This window comes from Trichosurus vulpecula, chromosome 5 (assembly GCF_011100635.1).
Source record: "Trichosurus vulpecula isolate mTriVul1 chromosome 5, mTriVul1.pri, whole genome shotgun sequence".
NCBI classification, from domain to species: domain Eukaryota; kingdom Metazoa; phylum Chordata; class Mammalia; order Diprotodontia; family Phalangeridae; genus Trichosurus; species Trichosurus vulpecula.
In genome coordinates, this window is record NC_050577.1 from 108,509,298 (window position 1) to 108,523,431 (window position 14,134).

Here is a 14,134-nt window from a genome sequence, read left to right on the forward strand (position 1 = left end):
TTGATTTTTGCAGCTCTTGGCATAAAATTTAGACCTTAGCATTTGCTATCAAGGTCAGATCCAATTTATGAGCCAGAGATTCCCAACCCTGAATAAGTGACTTCTTTTGGTAGGTTGCCTGAACAAGTCCTCATGTACCTATATGACACCTGAAATATTTCCCACCTGGTGAAAAGACCCTATTAGGTTGTTTTAAATATGTTGAGCTAATCATTTGAGCAGTGTAATTACCTGGTAAAATTGAATTTATTTTGGGAAAACAGGCATTAACTTCTGCTGCTTTCCTAGTTGATGTTTTTACTTTAAACATCTTAATGCTTTTTGGAGATATTGATAGATGGAGGTCCAGAGTCATAGAAGCAGTTAGTTATCTATAGTGTATTTCTATGAAACTAAGGTATTTCTTGATTGGCTTCATTTCTAGTGCTGGCCCGAAGAGCTGTGCAGGAATACATCATTACAGCGATCAAGGAAGTGCTGAGAGTTCACTTCAGCCGGGCAGTAGAACTGGAGGTAAGCAGCCTTACACATAGGCATCTCACATTGGAATGTTAGAATGGATCCACATCTGAATGAAAAGAAGTTGATCTGTTGCAAATGAAAACGATTACATTTGCTCTAGCCACATTTTTCTTTTTCTTCTGTGAATTTTCATACATTTTTGGTGCATTTCTTATTCCTGTATAAAAAAATTCTTTATATATGGTAATATATGGAGTAATCATTTCAAAATTAAAAATTATTTTTACCCAAACTTAATAGGACTTAATAGGGTGGGGAGGGCTATGTGGAGTTGGATCTTTCCTGAGACAACTCTGATTCTCCCTTGTAGGGGACCAGAGATATGCCAAGAAGACAGGCTCCTGGTGGCCTTCACCCTAGCTGGGCATTTGAGCGCCTTAATTCTGGTCAGTAGAAAAAGCATGACAAGAATGGGTATATAAATCAGTGGGGCATTAATCCCATTTTCTTGCTCTCCCTCTCTACTTGTTGCTTTGGTAGGCAGAAATGTGGAACTTGCTTCTGTTGAGGGTTCAGCCCGGACAATGACCTGTCAGCTTCCCTAAATTAAGAGTAATTGCTATTCAGGCTGCTATCATTCCCTCACCTTAGTGGTTTGAACAAGATGCTGCATTACCAGGGACATCAGAAATTTAGTGTAAGAAAAAGGACAACAGTTCCAGAGTAGTAGTCAGCTGTTCTTGGAGGACAAAACAGAGAGAGAGAGATTAAGAAGATAATCTAATTATTAAAACCAGGAAAGTTGCTATCTAAAGGTGAGGGACAAGGCAGACAATTAGTGAATTCAGAATTGAAGGGGACCTCAAAGATAAATCAGTCCAGCCTCCTAGACTGTGAAGAGATCCCTTCATGATATCATTGAGAGATGGTAATTCAACCTCTGTTTAAATACCTTCAGCGATAGCTCCTAGCTAAGGCAGCCTGGTCCATTGTTGGTCTTTTCTGTTGAGAAGAAACATACCTGTTGAAAAGAAACATAATCCTTTTCTTAGGCTTGGTTTTGCCTTCTGGACCAACACAGAACCAACCATCTACTTTGAAGGCATCGATCATGTCCTATGTTTCTTGTTTTCTTCTTCAGGCTAGATACACTTGTTTCCTTAAGTCATTCTGTGACTGGTATGGTTTGGTTTCTGGCTTTCTCACCTTTCTCATAGTTTTCTTTTTGACACAGTGTAGTTTTAATGTTTCTTTTAGAATGTGGCACCTAGAAGCAGCTAGGTGGCACAGTGGGGTCCAGATTGGCCCTGGAGTCCTGAGGACCTGAGTTCAAATGCGGGCCTCAGATACTAGCCATGTGACCCTGGACAAGTCACTTAGCCCCCAGTTGCCTTCCCCCAAAAGTGTGGCACTTAAAACTGAGCATGATTCTACAGCCCTGTGGACTGATTAGCAGAATCCAGCAAGACTATTGCTACATATGATCTATGCATTGATTTTCTGTCAATGCAGCTGAGGTTCTATTATACCCTTTTTTTCTGTCTCACATTGTTGTCTATGAAGCTTGTGGTCAGTTAAACTCCCAGACCTTTCTCATACATATTGCCAAACCAGAGCATCCCATTCCTGTTCACTTTTAAAAAATCCTAAATGCCAGACTTTACATTTTTATCCCCTTTGAACTTAATCTTCCTGGTTTTCACCCAGCTCCATAATCTTTCTGTGCCTTCTTCAGCAGAAGTGTTAAAGAGAACAAGGCCATGTATGTTGTAACCCAATAGAAACGTGTACCAAATTAAACTGGTGTAACATTTTGAGTAATGTACTGAATAATAAATTGACACACCAGGGATAAAAGTTGTTCAAACATTTTAAAGCTCATGTAACAGCATTATTATCCGGTCCACATTTTGTCCTCTTATCTACAAAGATCTTTTGTAAGCCTTTGATGCTTTGCTAAAATCAAGATTTGCTGTGTCTATAAAAATCCTTTGATCATACTCTAAGGGACAAATTTATTGTACACACAAGCAGACATAGCATTTATGTGAAGGGCTAAATAAAGTACAGGTCTGGGGACTGAGTGTGGAATTTGAGAAAGGGGACAAGGAAGAGAGGTTAAGGGGTAGAGATGAACACACTAAGTCCATGGTTTGTGGCAATTAAAGGGGGATTTCTTGCAGAATCCATGCAAATCTAACTTAAGGGTTCTAATAGTGAAAGGATGTAATTTGGCAGTAAAGGGAGTAGGATGACCTCAGCAACTCTGTAATTACCTTTGCTTTTTTACCCAGCTTATTGTTGAAGCTTAGAATCCTGAGGAATCATTCATTTGATTAAATGGTTTAACATTTTATGCAGATCCATACATGCACATTCTTCCATTTGGTTGTCCTCTTGTCATGCCTTTTCTACTGGCCATCATCCCAGTACATCACCTGCATTTATTAACCCAGGTGAGCAATTTCCTGCAGAATTAATGCTACCTTCTGGAGTGGTCTAAATGAGTTGCTGGAAGAAAATTATTTCCCCAACCAGCACTTTGCAGTAATGTGCAACTCGCCAAGATTCTAGCTTGAGCGATATAATAAGTACATATACAAAATCCTCTGCTTTCCTCCCTTCTTGATGGCCATGCTTAGGTCACTTTGTATAATTTGGGGGAGGAAAGGTGCTTTTTAGTAACTTTTGTAAATGATAGGTTGACAAATGTATGAAACCAATGATTGAAGTGAAATTGGAATTATCTAGAATTCATTTTGCCTCCAATAGGAAGTAATTTAAAAAAAAAACCCTAATTAATCTCCTTTTAGGTTTGCCTCCTGATGTTAGCTAATAGCTGCCTCATGTTTGAGAATTGCTTTCTTTTATTATTTTTTTCATTCTTACAGGTTTATGAAATTTTCCCAGATTTCTCTTTCCTGGTTACTTCTGGTCCTTTCATTTACACAGCAATTGCGGTCATAAACGTTCTTATAAATAGCAACCTTGTCCGGGATCAGGCTCCTTTAATTCTATCACTGCAGCCTTCCTTCACTGTGCCAGATTCCAGATTCCAAGTTCAGACAGGTGGGTTTTCCAAACAACATTTATCTTGATTTCTAAAGGGACTTCTGGACTTTTTTATGTTGTAAAATAATATGGGTAAACCTCCCTTGGTCAATCAATCAATCAATATTTATTAAGTGCCTCCTATGTGCCAAGCACTGTGCTAAGTGCTGGGTATTCAAAAAGAGGCAAAAGACAGTTCCTCAAGGAACTTAGAGTCCAGTGGGGGAGCTTACAATTATTTGAAGCAATTTTGATTTTACACGTGGAAGCATATTTTAGATTGGGTGTCTCTTATAAGCATAATTTCCGGCCATCCTGGTGGGGAAAAATTATACCTGAGAGGTCAGATTTGAGTTCTGTTCAACAATCATATGTACATGCAGATACAGACTGTTCCACTAGTCATTCATTCAGCATATAATCAAGTGCCTATGATATACAAACCACAAGTGCTAGGTACTGGGAGAGATATCCCACTTTGTGTAAGACATGGCCCTGCCTTCATGGAGCTTCCAGGCTAGTGGGAGGATGAGACACATTTATAGATGTCTAAAAGTACACTATAATGTAGGATAGGTACAAAACAAAGATTTGATGGATGTGTGGCTGCTCAGATTTCTTACCATCAAAATAAAGTTATATATAGAAGAAATAGGTTAATAATAAATATAGCTGTAGAGTGTCTTAATTACTATAACAGTAGATAGAATGGCAAATTCTACATTCCAGAACCTCTTCCAAACTCTCAGTCTTCATCACAAGTGTGATGCAGTGCCATAGATCTGCAGGTGTAGGACATGAGGCAATTGAGAAAATTACCTAAATAAAAACACTTGTACATGGCTTCGGACAGAGCAAAAGAGACACTTAAAACCTGAAGCAAGGGTTCTCCACTTAGTAAATTCTGAGGTGAGTTCTTACTTTAGCTAAAGAATGCCATGGTCCTTGTTCAACTAGTAAAATAGAACAGTGAGAGATAGGATAATTTAATTTTTTTTAATTGTGTGTGAAACTTGCCTCTTAGGTATGTTTTTATTTTGACATTCAAATAGTTGCTAAGTGTTAGCATAAGTTTAAAATTTTAGACAGTCAGGTAGGATGCCTGGCCTGGAGTCAGAAAGACTCATCTTCCTGAGTTCAAATCTGGCCTCAGACACTTACTAGCTGTGTGATCCTGAGCAAGTCACTTAATGCTGTTTGCCTCAGTTTCCTCATCTATAAAATGAACTGGAGAAGGAAATAGCAAACCTCTCCAGTGTCTCTGCCAAGAAAATACCAAATGGGGGCAAAAGGAGTTGGACACAACTGAACACCACTCCCCAAAAAAAGGACTTAGTGACAGGCTGAGGGTGAAGGTAGTTCTCCTTTGGGGGATGTCTGGGACAGCTTCATTGAGGGGGTGGCATTTGAATTGGGCTTTTAAAGGATGGCTAGGACTCAGAGGAAGGGGAGGGAGGACATTGTAGATGTATGAGCAGAGGCTTTGAAGGAAATGCACTGTGCATTTTGGGTTAAGTTTGGCTGAAGCAGTTTGTGGAGGGGAGTAACGTGAGGTGAAGCAGAAAAGCTAGTATGAGGTGATGTGTCCAGGTCCTATGTTCAATGCAAGGAGGACACAGAAAACAGAATCCTGTTTTCAAGAGCCTTTCTTCATCCCTGTCTGCATGTAAGCCACGATTCCCATGAAGAACGACCTTTCTTCTTTCCAGTGCTTCAGTTTGTGCCTCAGAGTGTGGACACTGGCTTCTGCAATTTCACCCAGCGCCTTGAGAAAGGCCTCATGACAGCATTCACTGAAGTGAGAAAACACCAAGGGACATACAACTTCACAGTGCAGGTGAGTCCTTAGACTCAGGAAAAGCAATATTTCAGCCCCTTGTCTGAGCTTCTGAAGGTTTTGGTCAGGAGGCACTTAACGGACTCTTATGAAATCATCTCCCAGCTGGGTCGTGGTTTGATCCTGTCCCCTGGGCAAGGACTTCTAACCCTTCAAGTGGGCTGACCCTGACTCAGGCTGAGTGCTCAACCAGTATTCCACTTAGCTAAGTCAAGACTATGGCTTCCGCTCTCAGGGGTACTGCATTAACTCTGTATGACCTCTGCAGGTCAAGTGGAGTGCCAGGTCAAAGGAATTGGAGCCCGAGGTCTTGGCTCAAGTGGGTGATGGGGTCAAGCTCCTCCTGGTCATCTATAGTATTTATCTATATAGATCTATATAGATAGTGGGGATGAAGGGTAATTTTTTTCTTTTTTTATTCTGGAACCTCAGAATCCTTAGGAATCATGAATCTATTAAAACAAATGTTGCTAGGAAACCTAATCAATACAAATTTATATATCTGGGCTATCAAATGTTAACTGTCACAGTTTTCTTATACCTATGACGAGTGAAAAAATGACCTGTAGATTGGAGGTCAGGTTAGCACAAACCTATATAGGGAAGCAAGTTTACACACGAGGGTAAAGAGGTTCCGTTCCCCCTTCATCCTTGACTGTATACTAATAGCTAGTATTTGTATAGCACTTTAAGGTTTTGCAAGATGTTTTACATAGATTGCTTATTTAATTCTCACAATAGCCTTGTGAGATAAGGTACTGTTATCGTCCTCATTTTGCACTTGGGAAAATTGAAGCTGAAGTTGTAGGTTAAGTGGGTTAAGAGGTTAAGTGACTTGCTCACTTAGCTTGTAAGTGATTGACTCTGAGGCCAATGTTCTGTGCTCTCTTTCTTTATGTGCTGCTATAAACCCAAAGTGGAAATGTTGAGTATGTAACTCCACCCTTGTGGTCCTGTTTGGCATATAAATGTTCCCTATCTCAAAAGGGAGTGGAAGTCACAAAGGGGCTCTGGTTCATGCCTCTTTTGTGGACTGCTCTGATGTTATCTACTTGTGGCTTTTAGAAAGACTAAGGAAACTCCATTAGCTAGTAGTCACACAGGCTTCTAATAACTGAGTGGTTATTTACTAGAAACATTGATAAGTCTAACGGGTGAATAAAATCATGTAGAGAAAATGATCATGGGTTGTTCTAATCTTCCCTGACGTTACCCTACAAGTAAACTTAATGTAACTGAGCCACCAAGAGAGTCATTCATCCAGAAGCTGCTTTTTGCTGATGACAGAACCCCTTGAAGTGCACACAAAAGAAGGCATGTATTTGATTGTGGGCCACTTTGCAGAATCAATGGAGTGCTGAGACCTGGCAGTAAACCCGAGGAAGACAAAGCAGTGTATCAGTTCATTGTCAGGGAAGCTCTGCCCACAGCCATCGTATCTGTAGGGTGGGGCTGCCAAGCACTCACCAAATTCTATTTCTGCACTGATCGACCAAGGAGATGATGATTCAGGAACAGCTTTTCTTCTGGGGAAGGATGGCAGGGAGGGTTCAGGTCAGAGGAAGTGATAAATTAGTGGTAATATCCAGACTCCTCTGTGGTCGATGAGAAGTGAACTTTTTGCTGACGCTACATCTAGGTTTTTGAGTTGTCTTCATGGAGCCCTCCTGAAAACTGCCTAGAGAGGATCACTAGCAACTGGGTCCTAACTTGGATTCGCTTCTGTCGGCATTGAAACAATGATTATTATGTCAGAAACCCAGTGTCCTGGGCAGGTGGGAAGGATGAATGATAAAATAAAGATTCTACTTTTTGTTGTTTAAAAATAAAAACTAGGGGCAGCTAGGTGGCGCAGTCAGTAGAACACCAGCCCTGGAGTCAGGAGGACCTGAGTTCAAATCCGGCATCAGACACTTGTCACATGTACTAGCTGTGTGACCTTGGGCAAGTCACTTAATCCCAATTGCCCTGCCCGGGGGGAAAAAAATAAAAACTGGGGGCAGCTAGGTGGTGCAGTGAATAGAGCACTGGCCCTGGAGTCAGGAGGACCCAAGTTCAAATTCGGCCTTAGACACTTGATACTTACAAGCTCTGTGGCCTTGGACAATTCACTTAACACTGATTGCCTTGCCTTCTCCCCTCCAGATAAATAAAAACCAAAACCCCGGAAATGTTTGATTCTGTAGAGCAAAATGTAGCTTTAAAAAGCTCCCCTCCAGAAAGATGGCTCCCATGCATACATGTGCCAAGAGGTGGGTTCAAATCCTGCCTCGGCTATTTACTAGCTGTGTTATTTTGAGCGAGTCACTTAACTTTCCTGGACCTCAGTTTCCTCATCTGTAAAATGAAGATATTGCACTAGATGACTGACCTTTGAGGTCCCTTCCACCTTAAAAGCCTGTATGCTTAACACAAAATGTGTTTATTAAATTCTTTTTCATTCATTTCATAGAGGACGCACGGTGGCACAGTGGGGAGCAGCATTGGTTCTGAAGCCAGGAAGACCTGAGTTCAAATCTGGCTTTAGATGCTTACTAGCTGTGTGACCCCGGGCAAGTCACTTAATTGCTGCCTGCCTCAGTTTCCTGATCTGTAAAATAGGAATGATAATAATAATATTAGCATCTACTTCCCAGGGTTGTTGTGAGGATCTCAGAAGATAACACATGTAGCCCTTTGCAAACCTTAAGGTGCTATGTAAGTGCTAGCGATTATGATTATTCATTCTTAATTATTGGGAAGTCATAGTGATGTTTAAAAGAAGAGAAAGGATTACAGAAATAGAATATAAATTCCTTGACTGCAGTGATTAGTTTCATTTTTGTCTTTGTATCTCCAGTCACCACCATCCCCAGCCTGGCATAGAGTAGCTGCTTGTTGAATGGAATCGAATGGATGCTCACAAGTTCTTTTGTGGGGAGATGAAATGGGATACCCATGAGAGGAGAGGGCAGAGAAAACGTTTCAGAATGGTTCTCAAAAGCACCTTCTAACAGTGCGACAGATCTGTGAAGTGCTGCAGAAGACCAGTCTGATGTGTAGAAGTCAGGGTTGGGGCAGCCGGTCTGGAGTTAAAGCTATGAACTGCCCATGAGTCTGAGTCAGTGGCAAGGTTTCCGAAAAAACAACCACTGTAGCCACAAAGCAAGGAAATGACTGATGCTTCTGGGCTTCCCCCTGCTTTGGGAGGTTGGGGTGGGGGGAGGAGGGGAGAGAGAGGGAGAGAGACAGACAGAGAGAGAGGAGAGGAGAGGGTGATGATACATTCTCAATATGATATTGATAACTCATATTGAAAGCTCAAAGATACATTGACAACTAGGTGGCTCAGGGGGATAGATTGCTAGACTTGGAGTCTGGAAGACCTGAGTTCAAATCCTGCCTTGCATACTTAATATCTGTGTAACTCTGGGCAAGTTACAACTTCTCTCAGCCTCAGTTTCCTCATCTGTAAAATGGGGGTGATAATAATAACACCTACTTATTGGGGTGCGGACAGCTAGGTGGTGCAGTAGATAGAGCATTGGGCTTGGAGTCAGGAAGACCTAAGTTCAAATGTGGCCTCAGACACGTACTAGCTGTGTGACCCAGGGCAAGCCACTTGACCTTGTTTGTCTCAGTGTCCTCATCTGTAAAAGGAGCTGGAAAAGGAAATGGCAAACCTCTCCAGTATCTTTGCCAAGAAAACCCCCAAATGGAATCATAAACAGTAGGATACAACTGAAAAAAAAAACCAAACGGCAGAAGAGCTACAGTGTTCTAGAAAGGGCTTGTCAAGAAATCCTTTTCAGTAAGAGGAATGGGACCTCTGGGCTAGTCATGCCTATCTGCAGGGCACTGATCGCTGGAGGGCAAAGATTTGTTATCGAGTCATTTTTCAGTTGTGTCTAACTCCTTGTGACCCCATTTTGAAGTTTTCTTGACAGAGACGCTGGAGTGGTTTGCTGTTTCCTTCTCCAGCTCATTTTACAGATGGGGAAACAGAGACAAACAGGGTTAAGTGACTTGCCCAGGGTCACACAGCTAGGAAGTGCCTGAGGCCAAATTCAAACTCAGGAAGATGATCCTTTCTGACTCCAAACCCAGTTCTCTATTCACTGTGCACCCAGATGCCCTGGGTCAAAGATAGGAGGTCAAAATGAAAGCAAAGAAATATATCAGCATGCTCAGGAACTGCTTAATAGCAGCTTCAACTTCCTAGAGTACAGATTTATACAGTTTTTATAATTTTTCAGAGAATAACACCTGCCTGGAGTATATGTAGCCAGTTAGTAGCATCCTGAGGCAGCTTAGGATAGATAAGTAATACTTTCACGGTAGGGGGAGGAATAGAGAAAAGGGGAAATCATTCAAAGGAGAAAGGAGATGGGAGTCCTGGGGGAATATTTGCCATTCAGATGGCATGGTTTGTTATCTGAATTAGAAGACATTCCCTGTTCTAGGGGAGGTGACTAAAGACTTTGACAATTGTGAAAGAAATCCTTTTAGACAAAACTGCAGGGTTGAGATAACCATTTAGGGAAGGCTGCAGGTGTCCCTTATCCAAGGACAACAAATAGCTGTTCCATCTGTGAATGAGTCTATTCACTTAACATAGTTTGTTATGTTTTATTTCTCCTTACTTTCCACTATGAGGCCAGGAGGTGGTTAAGGAATTTCTGCCTTGTTAGTCCATCAAGATGTAGTGAAATGATTGTGGTTCCTGTGGTTCCTGTCCCACCACCCCACCCTCCCTCCTCCCCCGACCAAAAGAGACAACTTATTCAAAGTGCTTTGCAAACCTTAAAGCAATATGTAAATGCTAGCTATTATTACTAACAAAGTAGATGGCTATTTAATAAAGTCAGTTGCTGTCTTATTAAATCTCTTATTAAACTCTACTTTCCCCAATAACAAATAATAATTTAAACCAATAACTACAAAAAATTTGATTTTTGCTTGCCTCTTTCAGATATTGAATATTACTCTGGGGACATCATGGACAGCTCCTCGCCAGGGACCAGTGAATATTATCTTTGCTGTTAAAAGCAAGAAAGGGTTCTTGAATGGCTCAGAAGTCAGTGAGATTCTCAGAAACTTGAGTATGGTGGAATTCAGTTTCTATCTGGGATATCCTGTGCTACAGATTGCTGAACGTGAGTATGATATGCCCTTCGAGGTTCAGAACATTGACTTTTAAACTTTGTTTCCTAGAACGTAGGGTTGTTCTATCCATTAAGAATTCTTCCACTGAGAGAGATGTTGAGCAGAGAGGTGGGCAATATATCAGTAGAAAAAAGCCTGGACTCTGGGAATCAGAAAATCTGTGCTCTTTTCCTAGATTTCTAAGTAGCTGTGTAACATTTGTACTCCTCTAAGATGTTTTCTTCATCAGTAGAACAAAAGGATTGGACTAGAATAGATATTCTTAATCTTTTGTGTATGTCATGAATCCCTTTCTCCAGATTATGTTTTTAAATGTATAAAATGAAATACCTAAGTTTAAAAAAAACCTAGTTATTAAAAAAAGCCCAAACAGTTTATGGATGCTGGGTTAAGAACCTTTAGGCTAGATAATCGATCCTTAATGTCCACTGTCAGTACTATGATTCCTAGGAGAAGATGAACTAATAATAATACTTCACATTTACAGAGTACTTTATTGTTTACAAAGCATGTTTCTCATAGCCCTGCGAAGAAGGACCTTCAAACATTATCACTCCTATTTTGCAGATAGGAAACTGAAACTCAGACTGAGGTCATTTGCCCAAGGTCTCCCACTTAGCAAGGGTCAGAGCAAGGACAGGGAACTCTAGTTTTTTGACTCTAAGATCTGTGCTAGTTCTCTGGCACCATAGCTGCTGGTGACTGTGTTTAGTTTGGGTTTGTTTCATTGTTTTTGTTTAATCTTTTTTCAGTTGTGTCTGACTCTTCATGACCCCATTTGGGGTTTTCTTGGCAAAGATACTGGAGTGGTGTGCCATTTCCTTCTCCAGCTTTTTTTTTTTAACAGATGGTGGATGATGAAGAAACTGAGATAAACAGGGTTAAGTCACTGGCCCAGAGTCACCCAGCTAGTTAAGTGTCTGAAGCCAGATGTGAATTAGGGTCTCCTAGACTCTGAGCCCTGTGTTCTATCCACTGTACCACCTAGCTGTCCATCACCTCCATGTTTCATCACCTCCATGCTTATTCCATGCTGGAATAAGGACTGGAATTCCATGTCATAAAAACAAGAAAGAAAGGTTCCATGGTCATAAAAAGTTTGAGAACCCTCTTCTGAAGGATGATAGATTTTCTGGGAGGGAGGGAATTTGGTTTATCTTTCTGACTTAGTGGTAAAGGTAGAGGGTTTGTACATATAAGTTGTCCTTGGAAGTGAACTGGAAATTTTTGGAAATTTTGGAAATTTTTGCTTCTCATTTTTCCTCAAGTTAAACTTCATATATTCGTAATCCTGCCAGGAGTAAAACAAAACAAAACAAAACAAAATCCAAACAAATGAATTTTAACATATAAAAAATTTCTAATCTTTAAGAATAGTGTGAGCTTAGCAAATCTTATCCTGATTTGTATTTGGAGATATGCAAAAGGGAGTTTATAGAATTAGAACTACAAAATTGCCTGAGATCTCAGAGATGCTCCAATTCAAATTGTATCTCACCAAAGTGTTCCTCCTGCCTCTACTTGGGGACCTCTAGTGGCAGGGACTTAGATTCTATTACATGCTCTCGTGTAAAGTGCCTTGGGCTTGAACTCAGGAGACTTAAGTATGAATCCCAGCTTTGATGCTTACTTAGCCGTATTACTTTGGGCAAATCCTTTGGAGCTTCAGCACACTCATCTGTAAAACAGGGATTGTATTTGTACTGCTTACTTTACAGGATGGCTGTGAAATTCAGCTAAGATGAGATATGTGCGTACAGCCCATTGTAAACCAAAGTGCTGTGGAAATTTGAGCTTTTTATTATTCCCTGAGGTAGTCCATTCCATCAAACTATTGATCCTCCTTGTATTTTCTGTCCGTTGTTCCTAGTTTTGCCTTCCGGGGCCAAGCTAAAGAGCCTTTAAAATGTGTGGAGAGCAGTTATGTTTTCCTTAAGTTTTCTTTTTCTCCTATCTAAATATCCCCAGTTATTTCAAACATTCTTTATATGGCATGGTTCGGAGTCCATTCATTGTCCTGCTTGCCTTACTTTCTTAGACGAAAAATTGTCATCCTATTATGTAAATAAGTTTAATGGGAAGGTTTATGTAGGATCTATGTCAGACTGCATGCCCTCTTGGGGGAAGGGGAGAGGGGAGGGAAGGGAAGAAAATTTGAAACTCAAGACCATGTAAAACTAAGTGTTGTAAACTAAAAATAAAAAATAATTAAAAAAAAGGAAAATTGTTAGCAGGGACATTTCTTGGCACATCTGAATTGAGAGGCAGTATGGTGCAATGGAAGGAGCCCTGGCTTTGGAGTCATAGGAAGTAGATTCAAATCCCGCCTCTGACAGTTACTACCCCTGTGACCTTAGAGAAGCCACTTAGCCTCTGGTGAGCTTGGTTTCCTTGCCTGTGAAATGAGAGAGAGTCAGATGATGGCCTCCAAAGTCCCTTTTGCCTTTAAATCTCTGATCCTTTGAATCTCCTTCTACTTCACTGCTCCCCTTCCCCCTCAATCATAGAAGACATACTTTCTCCTCGAAGCTATTGTGCTTTGAATTTGTTTACAACCTATGAGTACATGACGACATTCTTTTGTCCTAGCATTTTGAAAATAAGGAAAACATGTAGTTGAGATATGTTGTGACTTTTAAGCAGTATTTTATCCTTGCTGGCTGCTGTAAATACACACACACACACACACACACACACACACACACACACACACACACACATTCTTCCCTTCCAACTCTCTCTCTCTCTTTTTTTTTTACAGCCTTCCAATATCCACAGCTCAATTTATCTCAGCTAATGAAGTCATCTTGGGTAAGAACAGGTATGTATAACCTTCGTGATACTTTGAGGACTCTAACATTATTCATTTACTAAAATCAGGGGCAGGATTTATGGGGAGATGTTAATTTTGTGGCCCAAATCAGTTGAAGATAAAGATGCCTATGAACTGGTTTTCTCTACTTTTTCTTTTCTTGGGAAGAATTATTTAGAAACCGTGTGGCATAATAAACAAAGAGCTAGCCTCTGAGATGGAAAAAACTTCCTCAGATACATACAAACTGGGTGCTGCTGCATGAATTTCTTCACCCCCTCTGAGTGATTGTGGAACGATGCTGATCAATGTGGACGTGCATTGGTTGAGGGAATCTCCTTGATGGGAGTTCTTTATGTCACATCAGTGGATTAACAGATCTAGTCCAGAAAAAGGGGGTGGGGCATGATGCTGTTGTCTCCATAAGATGCATTTAGAGTGGTTCTTGTAGTATACATGTAGATTTATTGCCCTACAGTTACATATTTCTCTCCAGTCCTAAGGACTCCAGCAGTCAGTGTAAACAGTAGATAAGAGGCTTCCTGGCTTGAGTCAGACAATGAACAAAGAGATAAGATACTTTAATAAAAGTTAACCTGCAGTTCTATGCCAACTGGCAGTAGATCAAGTAGACATCACAGTAAATAGTTGTGGGGAAAAGATGGGCAGTCTGTTTGTCTTGTTAAATAGAACCTCCTCTAAAAGCAATGAATTGAAGATGACTACTTGCTTCTCAGATTGGTTTGCAAGAGTCTGAATGAACTTAGTTAACAAAGAACCACTAAATCCTGAGAAGATATTTGCTCTAAACTGTACCTAAATAGGAA

General features: G+C 40.7%; 1 protein-coding gene across 1 annotated transcript in view; it reads left to right on the forward strand.

The window, feature by feature from the left end:
- The window catches only part of KIAA1549 (KIAA1549 ortholog), a 157,080-nt gene that overhangs the window by 68,146 nt on the left and 74,800 nt on the right, over positions 1 to 14,134 (forward strand). The window contains exons 3-7 of the mRNA XM_036760330.1: positions 425 to 513; positions 3,354 to 3,531; positions 5,223 to 5,350; positions 10,302 to 10,485; positions 13,257 to 13,316. Of these exons, the coding sequence (XP_036616225.1) occupies positions 425 to 513; positions 3,354 to 3,531; positions 5,223 to 5,350; positions 10,302 to 10,485; positions 13,257 to 13,316 (639 nt within the window). The remainder of the gene's footprint in view (positions 1 to 424; positions 514 to 3,353; positions 3,532 to 5,222; positions 5,351 to 10,301; positions 10,486 to 13,256; positions 13,317 to 14,134) is intronic.